This window comes from Thunnus thynnus, chromosome 4, assembly GCF_963924715.1.
Source record: "Thunnus thynnus chromosome 4, fThuThy2.1, whole genome shotgun sequence".
NCBI lineage: Eukaryota > Metazoa > Chordata > Actinopteri > Scombriformes > Scombridae > Thunnus > Thunnus thynnus.
The window spans coordinates 21,377,500-21,391,589 of NC_089520.1; the positions used below are offsets into that span (position 1 = coordinate 21,377,500).

Sequence of the window (14,090 nt, forward strand, 5' to 3'; positions counted from 1 at the left end):
TTTGTGAGCTCTTCAATCAGTACTCATGCATTACTGAGTAAAATGACTAGTCACACCTGCAGAATAAAGGAGCAGGATTAAAGGATTTTAATGTCTCCACTGCATCAAACCAAACTGTACAGCAGCCAGACAAGACAAACATCACAACAAATTAGAGCAGGCAAAGAGTGTCAACAAAAGCTTAAAACTGATAAAGCTTAGGAAGAATTTCTACAATGAATCACATAAAATATAATCAGATAAACAATAATATACAGTTTCTCTATCAGACAGGAGACATTTTATTTTAGTCCTTTTTTCTGGTCTTTTGCTCAGCACAAATTTGCGAATCTTTCAGATTGTTTAAAATGAGACTGCAGACTTCATGCTCCTTAAATCTGTTCCTCCATCCTCCTACATCTGTACACATGGGGGATCGATAAATCTAAAACAAAAAGCCACATAAAATGTTAGTGTGTCACAAGCCGGCATTTTGTCTGTTCTTTCTTGCTAATTTCTTATTCATCATCTCTCACGCTCATATGCCGTAAAGTTGAGTGGTGTTGTTTCGGATGGTGGCGAGGACTGTGGCCATGTCCTCTCTCTTCAGGAGGCTCAGCTCCTGCAGAGTATGGATGCCCATTCCAGGATGTGAAAACCGACAAACGTCTTTATTCACCTGTCAGAGTGAGAGACTTATCATATGTATGCTCTACTGCACAGTATAACGAGTTCTGTAGTCACATTTCCTTCCACATATTACTAAAGTGTACTAATGCTAGTGTTTTGTTTATTAATGAGCCCTGTAACAGGCTCAAATAACCTCAAATCAAGCAAAAAGGGTTTGAAAAGTAACTACTGAATTGTTTCAGACCTATTGTAAAGGGTCAGAAGCTGATATTTTGTACTAATAATTAATATCTGGTGTGTGATTTCAGACAGGCTTTAGACCATCATGTGTCAATAAAACTGAAACCAAGACTTGTCCAGTGGCAGAGAAAACTCCAAGATACATTTATCCTTAAAATTAAGAAAAAACCAAACATAATTATCCAGTAACATTAACAAATATGCAAAGAAAAGGATGAAAAGGATGAGATCAAATGTATAGATTATTGGTCTAACCCAACATCTTGCAGACTTTCACAAGACTTTCTGAGTTGTTCTACATTTTGTCTAAAGTTGTAAGAGCTTTGTTTGGATCAATATAGCATCATAAATACAAATACATGATTTTAAAAGTGTCATCCAGTCTGGACTATGCAGTCCAAGGTGATTAATTTCAGTTAAAAAAAAAATACTATACATAGTTAACAAAGTATGAACTTATTGGTACTGGAGATGGACAACAGAAGAATTTCTGTTCCCCTCTAAACCAAATATGAGGATCTCCTTATTGAGAACAATGGTTTCAGTGTTTTTTTAATATAAAATTGACATTTATAACAACCTATATTGTGTGCATTTAGCTGAAGTTCATTTCCCAGTCTATAAAGAGGGCGATACATTTCCAACAGTGATCTGTACTCATTTACAGTTATTAATAACATCAAGAGATGGTAAAAAGCATGTCAATCATTAATCACATAGAGCAGTGCTGTGTTTTTCCTGGGCTTCAATTTAAATGTACCTGTCTTGGCAGGAAATATGGTGCATCCGTCTCCAACACAATTCGGTTGAGAGGGACCTTGCGGACAGCATCTCGGGCCTCAGTGGCGCTGGAGTAGGTGATCAGGGCTGTGAACCCCACGTACATGTTGGGGAACTCCGTCAAGAAAGGTTCAATCACTGGATAACTGTTTGTGAAACAATGCCTGCGACCCACATGAGTAATGAAGAAAAACTTCACAGATTAATGACATTACTGTTTACTGAATTACTACCTTTTTAACCTTTTTTCACATTGTTGTAGAATGTACATCATGTGACTTGTTGATAAATAATTAGTAAGATGATCCTTCTCCACACACACACACACACACACCTGTGAATTTTGTATTCCCTTGGGACACACTTCTTCATGATTACCAGCAGGTCATCATCTGCATCCCTACAGTGGATCACCAGAGGCTTCTGCATGGCCACAGCCAATCGCAGCTGACGCTCCAACACCTGCACAGAGAAACAAAACATTGGCACTCATTCTTAATTTACTATGTTATCATTCCATACATCTCTGGCCACTCAATATAGATACATGGCTGTCTGATTCAAGATTAATAGTTATATTCATCTCAGACCATGTGTCAGATCTTTTTTTTTTTGTTTACCTCTTTTTGCTTGTAGGAGTCAGTGGAGTTTTTGTGGGAGTAGTCCAGCCCTATCTCACCAAATGCCACAGCTTTTGGGTGTCGCATGGCCATCAGTATGTTGCGTTCATGGACACTTGAGTATTCCTTGGCAAAGTGGGGGTGGCAACCAAATGCCCCCCAAACCATGTCTTCAGCCAGCAATCCTTCCCACAAGGCCTCCTTCACCATGATCCGCGGGTTGCAGAAGTCGGCAATACAGCCTCGAAACTCAGAGGAAAAGCTGCTCTGGTACAACCTTCGGAAACTGCTGAATGTCCCACGGAAGCCCAGTTTCCCATAGAGCATGTCTAGATGGCAGTGTGTGTCTATGAAACCAACCTGGTTGTATGGGTAACTTGTCCAAGTAGGTTCTGCCCCCATGGACAATCTTCTCTTAGAAAAGCCACCATGAGTAAAAGAGAAGGGGGGCTCACGCATGTAAGATCCAGCATATGACTGCCTGCGTGTGTTTGTGGAGTTCAGTGCTCCTCTGTTTGAGTGTAGTGGCAGAGCAAAAGGATCCGATAAATAGGTCGAAGTGTTGGAGGTGCGTAAATTCTCGGTGTCAACTCTGGAAGCCTTTGAAGGGCCTGTATTTGGTGGATGAGCCTGCTTGCATGAGACAAAAACTGTCCTCCTGGACGGTGGGAAAGACATCTCCATTTCGCCAGGAGCTGCCTGGATAGGCCCAGTGGTTTCATTGGTGGATAAAAAGGAGAGAGAGGAAGTTGTGGCTGGCTGGGCATTCACTGAATGGCTTTGGCATTGCTGGCTGTCGGTGGAGTTATTCTGACTAGTTGTGTGAGAAAACAACAACTCTGGAATATACTCCAGAGAAGGGACGGACGAGTCGCAGTCTTCAGTTTCTGGTTCATTATCTGGCACAGATAGCTCATCTTGGAAGGCTGAGTCTACAAACACGGAGTCCTGAGAAACAAACCTCTTGTGTGAATCCTTTCCCTCTAGCACAACACTCTGAAAAACATAAATAATATTGAACAAATTACAAAAACATCTCCCTCTCTTTAGCTTTTCATCTTCTATAGCTTCATTAATACTATATGGCTACAACATTTTAAGGAAGTCAATGTCCCGGATTCTTTAATTAAAAAAAATAAATAAATAAATATCTAAATGACCAAAAAATAAATCACAGACAAGAAAAGTATCAGGTGATATGCAACTAAAACATTTTAAATTACATATAAAAAAAAACAAAAAAAGAATGAAAGAAAGAAAAAAAATTACTAGCAGTAAGTTGGGACTTACCCTTACATCTGCTTTTGGCTCTGTACTGTCATCCTGGGCGCCTGAGTCCACAAAAAGCTGAGTGGGGGACCACTCGTCTTCCTGGTCAGTACCTCTGTCCTCTGATTTATTTTTAGGTTTGAGTGGAGAGCAGTCAACAGTTCTGTCAGGTGTTGCCAGACTGGGTACTTCAGTCTTCACTGGTGAAGATGCAGGTGGTGAAGAGAGGGTGTCAGTGCTGGGGGTACTGGTAGTTGTGTGCTTCATTCCCCTGCTGCCAATGGCTGCAATCAAAGCCATCTTGTAGATAGCCTTGGATCCCTCCTCAGGCGTCCTTTCTTTCTTTTTCAAGATGAAAGAGTGAAATGGAGGTGGTGATACTTGCAGGCTCTTTGTGGATTCCAGCTGCTTGGATGGGTCGTCCATAGGTGTGTCCTGATAGTTGAGGTGCAACAGGACAAACAAATCAGTAATTTGCACATTTGAGACTAGAGGTGTATCATTAGAAAGAGTTAATATTTTTTGTGGTGTGCCCCAAGGTACTATCCTGGGCCCTATTCTTTTATGCTTGTACATGCTGCCATCAGGTTCTATTATCTGCAAACATGGCATTTCTTTCCATTGCTACACAGATAACACACAACTAGAGTATATATCTCTGCTTCGTCCGATGATTTGAGTCCAGTCGAAAATCTCATAAATCGCATTTCAGAAATCACTGATTGGATGGCTCAAAATTTTCTTCAGTTAAATAAGAACAAAACAGAGACCTCTGTTATCGTGGGAACAGGTCAAAAAAGAGAAACTCATTTAACATCTCAGTGCACATTATCTCAACATTACAGCAATTAAGAAATGGTGTTTTTTAAGTGGCATTTTACCATTTAAAAAACCCTACCAAGGTCACACCATTTCTCTTGCAGGACAACTGTGAAAAACGTATTCATGCTTCTGTTTACAAACATCTGCAATCATCTGTTCACAGAGCTCCCTAATAACCTGATCAAATATCTACAACTGGTTCAAAACACAGAAGCCAGGATTGTCACCAGAACTACATATCACCCCCACACTAAAATCTCTCCACTGACAGCCTGTAAACTATAGGTTTGATTTTAAGGTACTTCTTGTCCTTTTCAGATCATTTCATGGCCTCGCTCCAGAATACATCATTCTATATACCAGATCCGCCAACTTTCTAACATCAACTTTTCCTCAATTCAGGACTAAAGCCTATGGTGATGCTGCATTTAAGACTGGAGCAGTCCTGTAGAGTTGAGAGTGCACTCAATTTACAATTTTTTTAACAACCTAAAACTCAACTCATCAAACCAAGAAATTGTTACTATATTTTAACCTCATCTAAAGTATTAGTTGTATTTTTATTCATTTTTAAAACTCGTTATGTCTTTAATGTTCCTATTTCTTGCATCCGTCTTTTTAATGTGCTATATAAAAGTTTTATTATTCTTACTATCATTATTAGTATTATTACAGATATTAAGAGCAAGATTTACAGTTAATATTTACCTTGGAACTTATGAATGTTTCAAAATTTTTCCTGGAAAGCTTCCTCAGCTTGACTTTGCCTACAGAGGGTGTGCTATCACTGAGCACCTCTGCTTTTCTCTTAGGAGTGTCCAGACTCATTGCTCCAAGGCCATCAGGTCCTGGAGAGTCACTGAAGGGCAAGGTGTTTGAATCTTCATTGGGCGAGAGGGTATTCCAGCGAGAAGGTGTAGCGAACCCAGCATCTCTCTCTTGAAGTTGTGTCGGTGAGGTAATAGAAGTTCGTCGCCAGCTGAATTTCACCTTCTTTCTGTTGCTGTCCATGTCTGAGATCCTAATCCAACATATAATTATGAGAGTATTGAACAAATCTGCATGAAGTCTATAAAAGCCATCTAGTACATCAAATGAGCAACAAGGTGAAAGCATGACTGTTAGAAGACCCAAGTCAAAAAAGCAGTGTTCAATCATTTCCCCTCCATTCACAAGATATCCACCCATCTCGTGATCAATAAACAATAGCCTGACTCATTAAATACAAAGCATTGGCTGTTTGAAATGGTGCCTTTTCCCTTTGGATTAATGTTTTATTTCATAAAAAGGTATCCATTTTTTGTGACGTTGGCACTTGGCAGAGGTGGCCCCAAGCCTGGGTTACAAACTGGGGAAAGTGGGTGACTTCCTGGGGCCCAGACCTGTAAGGGCCCCCCCAAAACTCCAAGTTGGTTGGTAGTTGGTTTCACTGTACTTCCGAATACAGCAATATGTTACCTCCACTACAAAGCAGCTACCACAGGAAACCCTGCGTAATGTACTGGTGCTGAGTAGAGTAAAATACCAGTATTTTAATTAGCCTAACTGGTCAAACTTACACTATCTGATGATTGGATTCTGTGAGTTCAGAATTTTATTTATTTATTTTGTACACGGCACATTATTAGCCTTGGGTCTATTACCAGTTTTTACTTTCTGTAAATTACAGGAAAAATGGAAAAACATGGTGCAACATATCACAGCAAATTCCACCACATTTTATGTAACGTTAGCATAACTTTAGCTAGCTACACCTGGATATTAGTCAATTTTAGGTGTGCATATGTTAAAACCTAGCTTTAATGATTTGGAGACATTGTACGTGATGTTTTGAGTTTTTTGTAAAGTTATAAATTAGGTTAAGTGTGGAAATGTGGCCTGACCTTGATGGAAAGGACACAGCCGTTGGTGAGATTATGGCGATTGATCGCTTTAACTGAGGCCGTTAGCTAACTGTTAGCACCTTTAGCCAATTAACGCTAGCAACATATTTTTCACTTGTTGATTCAAACCACACCTTAAATGTCGTTCTAGCTACGAACAGACGCTGTTATTTATCATGACTTTACACTTTATTGTCACACACAATAGTTAATTACCTACAGTTCTGACTTTGTTGAACTAATGTCGGAGAGTTAAGTTACCTTCGCAGGCTCGGCACAGTAGAAGAGACAACATGGGTAGTCAGCGGGTGTCACTTTAATTATCTCTCCGCGTTGGTTCGGCTCAGTCTCACTCTGTTCACTCGGGAACGTAAATTATTTAGTGCTAGCAACCTTTCTGGGCAAAAACAAAATGCGACTACGTTTCCTTTTCGTGTTTAATATTGTTTTAAATTAAAAAGGAGTAAACTATTTTACGCTAGATGGAGGTAAAGTTCTGCTGATGACCGTTTAGACGGAACCGAGCGACCAGATCTCGACATAAGATTCAGACAGTGAAGACAAGCGGGATCACTTTACTGATATAGTTGTTCAATTTTACACTGAATTCAAGGCACATATATATAGGCATTAATGTACAGCAAATAGTAAACACAATCCCATTTCTAATTTAAGTGTTACCTTAAAATTGCTCGGTAGTCAGCTCACTGGAGCAAAGGAGGGATGAGACGAGCCCTGCTGTGCGGTGTCAGACATACCTGCGAGTTTTCTATGTACGGAGGACGGAAAACGACATAAGTCTAAATAAATAAATGCAGAAAAAACAAATATATTTTGGTAATGAAAAAGGACATAACTAAATTAATGTCTTAAATTTATGTCTACATTTCCATACATCAACTTTTATTTTAGGCTATTTCTGTATTTCTACATTTTATTTCTGTAATTGATTTAGTTTCAGTGTTTTTAAGAGCTTGAAAACAAGCTTTTAAAGAGCAAATGAAAGAAAAAAAATATGCTGTGTACAAATTTAGAGGCAATCCTGATATAAAAAAGAAAAAAAATACATGAGATGGGGTCCATATTAAGTGTGTAATGCTGAAAAGTGATACTAGGCAAAAGGGGTTTCCTCAATACATGTTCATTTCCTCACTAGATATCTACAAATTAAGTTAAAGATCCTCTCCAAACATGTATTAAGACATACTGAATTACTCTGCTTGGAACAATAATGTGTGTCTAATACGGTTTTTCCACTTAAAAATCTTTAAAATGGCATCCACTCCTTTTCCCTCATTGCAAATTTCAGAATCAATGAATATGCAAATATATTTCATTTCAGAAGTTTAACTGATGTTAACTTGATGCCAAAAACTGCACCTGTTGTGAATGTAATAATGAAGTGACAACTTTTATTGACAATACAGCATCAGAAAGTGTAAATAGTCCACAGTTTGTTTTTTATTCAGCTTACAGTAATTATACCACAAGATATTATTCACATTATGCTAAATACATTAATCTGGTCACTACGTTTTATTCCCAAATTTAATACTTCAAATTGCCACTGAAAGGCAAATCACTTTTCAAGTAGTGGAAATTGTGTCTTGACAGCTTTTCAAGTGTGGACACACTCAGGTAAAGTGATAGCAACCCTTTCTGTCAGACTTTTGGTAATCCCAGAGAGGTCTTATAGGCACCAAAGCTGTATCCTTTACCTATTGGGAAGAAATAAAGATGCATCAGTCTCAGTTTCATAATTTAAAGGGTTTAAAGAGTTATTGTAAAATACAAAACAGCACAGTTCTCCTTATAAACAAGGCTTGGGACATACATTCAGAAGTGTTTACATTCCTTTTATGAGATGCAGAAGATGCTTTGCTTCAGGTATATAGGTGTAGCACTCTATGTTTAGTTCTGTTTTGTAAGAAAAGTCAAAACATTGATGACACTAAATCAGTTGATGCACTTTGTGTGCAGACTGCACACACATCACTGTGTTACTGACTTTCTGTCAGTATCCATTACAGTCATAAGGACTGTACTGGAGAAGAGAAAAGCCCAAAGTCAGACAGGAGGACAGTACCAGGAGGGATTTCTGTAAAAGAGTCTTTGAATATAAACTGCTAAATCTTAAAGGCTGAGCGTAAAGTGGGAAGGCAGAGCCATGAAAAAAGATTTACGGTATGGATCTCACTCCTCCCATCCACATGTGCATGTAAATGTGGCGCCAAGCTGATACTTATTGTATAGGTGACATTTTACTGCAGTCAAAGCGTGGATCAGTACTTACACGTTGAGGCTTTCTTCTCAACCAGCCAGTAGCAGAAGCCCCTCTTGGCACGGTCATTGAACACATTCCTGTACTGGGGCATATTTTGAGGTGAAGAACTTGTTTTTGGTGTGTTATAATGCAGGCCTTAAAAAAGAGATATAATAGTGATGCAGCAGGGAAGCCAATAATAAAAACAAAAATATTAAACAACTCCTGTTACTGTGGGACCTACTGTGTATTTGCGTCATGGAGGGAACAGGATCATTAACTGCAGTTTCATCCTGAGTCAAGAGAGGTAACGCACTGCATGTGGTGCGGTTTAGAGCACTTTCATATACTAGGACATGTAATAAAGACAAATTAAAAAAGGGCAAAACGAGGCCACAGGCACACATGATCCTTTTAAACATACAATGCAGCGCTAGTGTACAAAGTGCTCTCATCTCCCAGTTTTATGTTATTTATTAAATAGTGTCAATTTCACAAACCTGTGTCTTTTAACAAGGCAGCTGGAACTGATGTGAGATAAACTGGTACCTAGGTGGGAAAAACTGTGTGTAGTATTACAAGAAAACAAAGTAGTCAAATGTGCCTCTGGCTCTGAGTAAAAGAGGGTTTTGCTTCATTTCATCTTACCATTGTTTTCATTTTGCTCCAGTGATCTGTCTGGAGATGTGGAAACATGACTGGGTGATTCCTTGGCCAAAATGTCATGCTGGTGAAGGATATGGAGGCATCATGAATGTTAGTCATCATCTATTTGCTCTGTGTTCAGCAAAGCAACATCATGCACAACACTGGATCTTAGCACCAAAATAACTACTGTAGTACAAAAAGAAAGCTTTTGACAGTGACTGACGACTTACTGCTCTCGCCTAAAACGACTGGAGTCCCAGGTTTTTTTCCTTTCTCCTCTCTGCATGTTCCTGATATTACTGAACCCTGCTCACCTCTTCTCACACACACAAAAAATGGGTTGTGTTACTTTGTCGCTTAGCAACCTTTGGCAACAGTACCCCTGCTGCGGTAAACTGGAGCTTGTTATAACTTCAGATTTTGACGTGGACATCCTTGTATAGTATGTCTGTGATATTGTACAATCTGTCTTGTACAAGTGTTATTTATGGAAAGTTATTCAGTTTGTATAAAGCTTCATATATTACAGATGACATTTTGTAGCCATTTTCTCCACAATTGCATAATTACGAATAATGATAGTGCTTTAAAAATGTTAATGTTGTTAAAATGAATGAATTAATCAATTTACTTTGTTTTCAACACTGTACTATATAAGGCAAAATGATAAGAAATCATTTCTAACCACGAGTTTAACAAAACAGACACTTATAAGGAGAAAAATCATCTATTGAGTATTATAGTATTGGAATTTATGAGATTCAGTTTCATGCATTTGACAACACTGATTATTACTTCCTAGACCATAAACAAGCTGAATATTAAATACTTTCAAACACATCAAAATTAGCCATATTTTTTAATTAATAGTATTTTGTGTGAACTAATAATGTTGGGTGTAGAGCTGCAAAGATTAGTTGATGGACAGAAACTTAATCGCCAACTATTTTGATAATTGATTCATTATTCTGTGCTATTTTTTAAGATAAAATGTCCAAATTCTCTCATTTCAGCTTCTCAGATGTGTTTTTCTTGTTTATGTAGTCTTCTATGATAGTAAATTGAATATCTTTGGGTTATGGACATTTGAGGACATCACCTTGGGCTTTGGGAAACATTGATCAACATTTTTCACCATTTTTGGACATTTTATAGACCACACAACTAATCAATTAATTAAAATAAATTAAGAAAATAGTTGATAGATCAATCAATAATGAAATATAGTTACTTGCAGCCCTAATTGGGTGATGGGTGTATACTGTTCTAACAAGATCAGTATGTTTCTTACAAAACAAACAGAAGTAGTAAGTTCTCAATGTGTAATTACTCCTGTATACTCCGAGGAATTAGGTCACAATTTCATCATTTTTTTGTTTTGTGGCCTCATGTTCATTGTTTCATAGTTCACATTCAAGCACTGTACTTAAAGGCTTAACAAATAACCAAAATATCAATACTCACAGTATCTTTCAACCAATAAGAAATATATCTTTCATTTATTTAGTACACAAATAAACAATGAACATCTTTGAGACACAGTAGCAAAGTATGAATTTTAAACAAGGTGACAAAAGAATCAAAGAGAAGAAGAGAAAAAAAAATTAGGCAAAAACAAATGTTGTGTAAAACGACACCAACTGTATCAGCATGAGCTCCTGAGTCATAGTCGTGTTTCATAGTCCATTGAAAATCAACTGTAAGACAAACTTTAGCCACTATAGGACATCACCCATTTGTAGTGGCATATTGTATTCTGACATGTAGTCTGCATTTACCAGAAATGCACCTACAATCATTCACTCTTTTCTCAGATTGTTGGTGCCATGGCTACAGCTTGCAGATGATACTAAACAGTTCAGTCTTGGTTAAACTAATAAGCAAGTATAACAATAAGATGCTTTGAGAGGGTCATGTGCAGATAACTGAGATAGTTATATAATACCTGGGGCCCTCCCAAAAAGAATATAAACAGCATATACAGTATCTCCTATCGAATGTACTTTAGTTTAATTAATAAGTTGTGATATTTAGGACTGAAGCTATAACAGTGTATCTATGATAAAAATAAAACAAATTCTTTTAAGTCATGTCCAAAATAGAATGTTTTCAGAGGTTTACCTTGTAATCCTTAAATAACATTTTACAATCATGGACAAACAAAAAATACTATTTTATATAAGACATCATTGTCACATTATATCAAAATTCCTCTTACTGCTACATACTCTAATTTATGCTACATACAGTTTTTTTTCAGCTGCAAAAGGAAGATGTTTGCCAAAGCCAGTGGGTGAAAATGACAAACAGGCAGCAGATCAAACTGAGTGTCTTTTGCAGCAAATTAAAGTTCTGTGAGAAAGTTTTTACAGCAGCTGCTGACTCATCCAAGACTTACCCTCAAACATGTCTGACTTATTTTCTTTCTAATCTTGTGCAATACAGCATTGCTGTCCAAGAGTGATCAATATCCTCATTCCTCCTGGCCTTGGATCCTCTCTAGCAGATGCTGTTCTACTCGCTGATTCATGCGGTGGAGATCTTTCAACACACTGGGTGGATCTTCCAGCTCCTCAATGAGACACCGTGCTATTTCCAAACTCCTGTAGTCTTCTGGTCGAACCAGACGCCGAATAACCTGAAGCGCACGATCCTTAAGGCTGTAAACTGTATAAAACATGTTTGTTTAATAAATGTTATTTACCCCCCTTTAAACCACCAGACTAGAAATTGTTGACAGCGCCATAATCAACAGCAGTTTGACAGCCTTTCATAATACACCAAACATGATTTCATTTTGAGTGAACTGCCAGCCAAAGTCCTCTCAGACACAGTCTACAGTGAAATAGCTGTATTACACACTGCATCATAATGATACATAAGATCATAATGGGTCATATTTTCATAAGTCATCTGGCAAAGCTTACCCGGTAAAGTGATATTGACAAATGTAGTATCTCCACCCACTGCTGGCTTGGGAAGAAACAGCTCTTTGCAGTTCACCATCAGTGGCTCATCAGTCTCTGCATCTCTGAATATCCATGGGTGACCTGGGAAGCACGTACATAAAACATTTTTAAAAAGAGTTCGTATTACACTGCTCACATATGATAACATCCTACTGGCAGCAGAGGAACTGTAAGCTGCAAATCAAAACATCAAGACTTGAACTTAAGATTTTGGTCATTGGTTCATTAACACTAAACTAGTGACCGACTCACAATGCTGGAGTTAGCTTCTGATTCAGGGTTGGGGGAAAAGTTAAGGGAAACATAAATAATGATATTTAGTGGCTGATTCTTCATTTTTGCACCACTTATACTTGTGAAAAAGTGTTAGACAATGTAGCAAGAATCTTAACACTGTTTAAACCCACTTTCAGATTTATGAAACCTTTATTTTGCTTATGAAAACTGAAGAAAGGGTGATTTCATGATTTGACTAGTCTAATACATAAATATAGTGGTTTTTGATGAGGACCTGGTCCAATGTGGCCTTGATGGGAAAATATCAGTGAAATCACCCCTTTTTTTCTGTTTTCTTATGAAAAATAAAGGTTTCACAAGTCTGAAAGTTGGTTTAAACAGCGTTAAGGCTTTTTGCTACGATGTCTAACACTCTTCCGTGAGTGTAAGTGGTGAAAAAACGGAGAATCAGCCGCTAAATATCAATACTCTATTTATGTTTCCCTTAACTTTTTCCTTAAACCCATATTGGAACTTCAGCGTTGTGACCAACTCAGAGTATTTTTGTCTAAGACACTATACTATGTAAGAAACTGTGTTTTCTTTGAATCCAAGGTTTACAGTTGAGAGCTGATTATCTCTTAATTACAGTGGCTGCTGTCACATCCCATGAGTTCTCACGTTAATCACCACCTATGGAGAAAATGTATTATTTACTACAGTCTCTCTCTGCTGTTTAATTTAAGGGGGACTTGTTCAACATGTCCACACATTAAAAGAGATGTAAACTGTTATGAAAATAACATATGATTTCTGATGGAGGACCAACAACGTGTCGACACTGGATAATTCCTCTGTATGTGGAACTTAGCTCACAAATCTGACACAAAACAGCAAAAAACATTAAACCCCTTCGTGCAGAAATAACTGGTAATAATGTAAAAGCTGTTTTACCGACGTAGGTATTCATTCTCCGTCCGGTTCCTGGCTGTAAATCGGAGTATGCCCGAGGAACCCCGCGGAAGTCTATCCACAGCGGTCGCACCACACGGGTACAGCGGTTACAAAACACAGGATTAACGGGTATCCGAGTGTTCAGGGAGCGGACCAGTGGGGCAGACTCCTCTCCCTCTTGAGGCATCTCTGCTGCTGGACACTTATTAACGTTTAATTGTTAGCAAACTGGGACGAGCCGTTAAGCTAACTAGCTAGCTAGTTGCCAGCTATCAAAATATCCATAAATGTTGGCTGTCGTCGACACGCGGAAATGACTGACAGAATGATTTCTGTTATTCAATCAGTCCGGTTACATTACATCCTTCATAAAACTGTCGACGGGCAACTACTTAAATAACATCGCAGCAAGGAAAACCTCCTGTCGCCTCTTCTCAACTGTTTTGTTTACATCCACACTTCCGGGTGAAACTCCTGAGACGTCAAACTATCCTGTGCTGTGATTGGTCGAGAGGAGCATGACGACATCTCGGTTTCATATACTCTGATAAAATATGCTTTTAAAAAATAAGAATTTTTTTTTATTTAATTTCAGTGTAACTGAGCAAAATGCAAAAATGTTGCAACCGCCCCCAGCCTTTCCTACTATACACTTGTAAGGTAGTTCTTCTTAACTTGAGTATTTTCTTTTTTCAGCTTTTTACTTTTAATCCACTACATTTCAGAAGCAAATGCTACACTTTTTTTTTCACTCTACTACATTAATCTGACAAATGCACCAGGGCTACTACCTTGCAAACGAATATTTTACATATCT

General features: G+C 38.1%; 2 protein-coding genes across 5 annotated transcripts; both read right to left on the reverse strand.

Moving 5' to 3' along the window:
- Window positions 1-64: 64 nt before the first annotated feature.
- Window positions 65-7,018, reverse strand: tatdn2 (TatD DNase domain containing 2). 4 transcript variants are annotated; one of them, XM_067587465.1, is made up of 8 exons: window positions 6,905-7,018; window positions 5,049-5,361; window positions 3,540-3,953; window positions 2,250-3,245; window positions 1,964-2,091; window positions 1,610-1,793; window positions 516-658; window positions 65-424 (listed from the first exon to the last, which is right to left on the reverse strand). In XM_067587465.1, the coding sequence occupies exons 2-7, from the start codon at window positions 5,349-5,351 to the stop codon at window positions 518-520; spliced, it is 2,166 nt and encodes a 721-aa protein (XP_067443566.1). In that variant the 5' UTR covers window positions 5,352-5,361; window positions 6,905-7,018; the 3' UTR covers window positions 65-424; window positions 516-517. The 4 variants fall into 4 exon arrangements, with proteins under 4 accessions (XP_067443566.1, XP_067443565.1, XP_067443567.1 ...); XM_067587464.1 differs by lacking the exon at window positions 6,905-7,018 and adding an exon at window positions 6,485-6,771; XM_067587466.1 differs by lacking the exon at window positions 6,905-7,018 and adding an exon at window positions 6,224-6,284.
- Window positions 7,019-10,600: 3,582 nt separating this feature from the next.
- On the reverse strand, window positions 10,601-13,762 carry vhl (von Hippel-Lindau tumor suppressor). Its single transcript, XM_067587471.1, has 3 exons — window positions 13,274-13,762; window positions 12,062-12,184; window positions 10,601-11,801 (listed from the first exon to the last, which is right to left on the reverse strand). Exons 1-3 carry the CDS (start codon window positions 13,458-13,460, stop codon window positions 11,608-11,610), a joined length of 504 nt encoding a protein of 167 aa, XP_067443572.1. The 5' UTR covers window positions 13,461-13,762; the 3' UTR covers window positions 10,601-11,607.
- Between the last annotated feature and the right edge of the window lie 328 nt (window positions 13,763-14,090).

Coding starts and splice junctions, on each gene's coding strand:
- tatdn2 (XM_067587465.1), bottom strand. CDS start 5,351: ATGGACAGCAACAGAAAGAAGGTGAAATTCAGCTGGCGACGAACTTCT. Junction 3,246..3,539: donor AGCCAAAAGCAGATGTAAGG/GTAAGTCCCAAC, acceptor TATGTTTTTCAG/AGTGTTGTGCTAGAGGGAAA. Junction 659..1,609: donor CATATTTCCTGCCAAGACAG/GTACATTTAAAT, acceptor TCACTCTGACAG/GTGAATAAAGACGTTTGTCG.
- vhl (XM_067587471.1), bottom strand. CDS start 13,460: ATGCCTCAAGAGGGAGAGGAGTCTGCCCCACTGGTCCGCTCCCTGAAC. Junction 12,185..13,273: donor GAGAATGAATACCTACGTCG/GTAAAACAGCTT, acceptor CGTGCTTCCCAG/GTCACCCATGGATATTCAGA. Junction 11,802..12,061: donor TGTCAATATCACTTTACCGG/GTAAGCTTTGCC, acceptor TGTTTTATACAG/TTTACAGCCTTAAGGATCGT.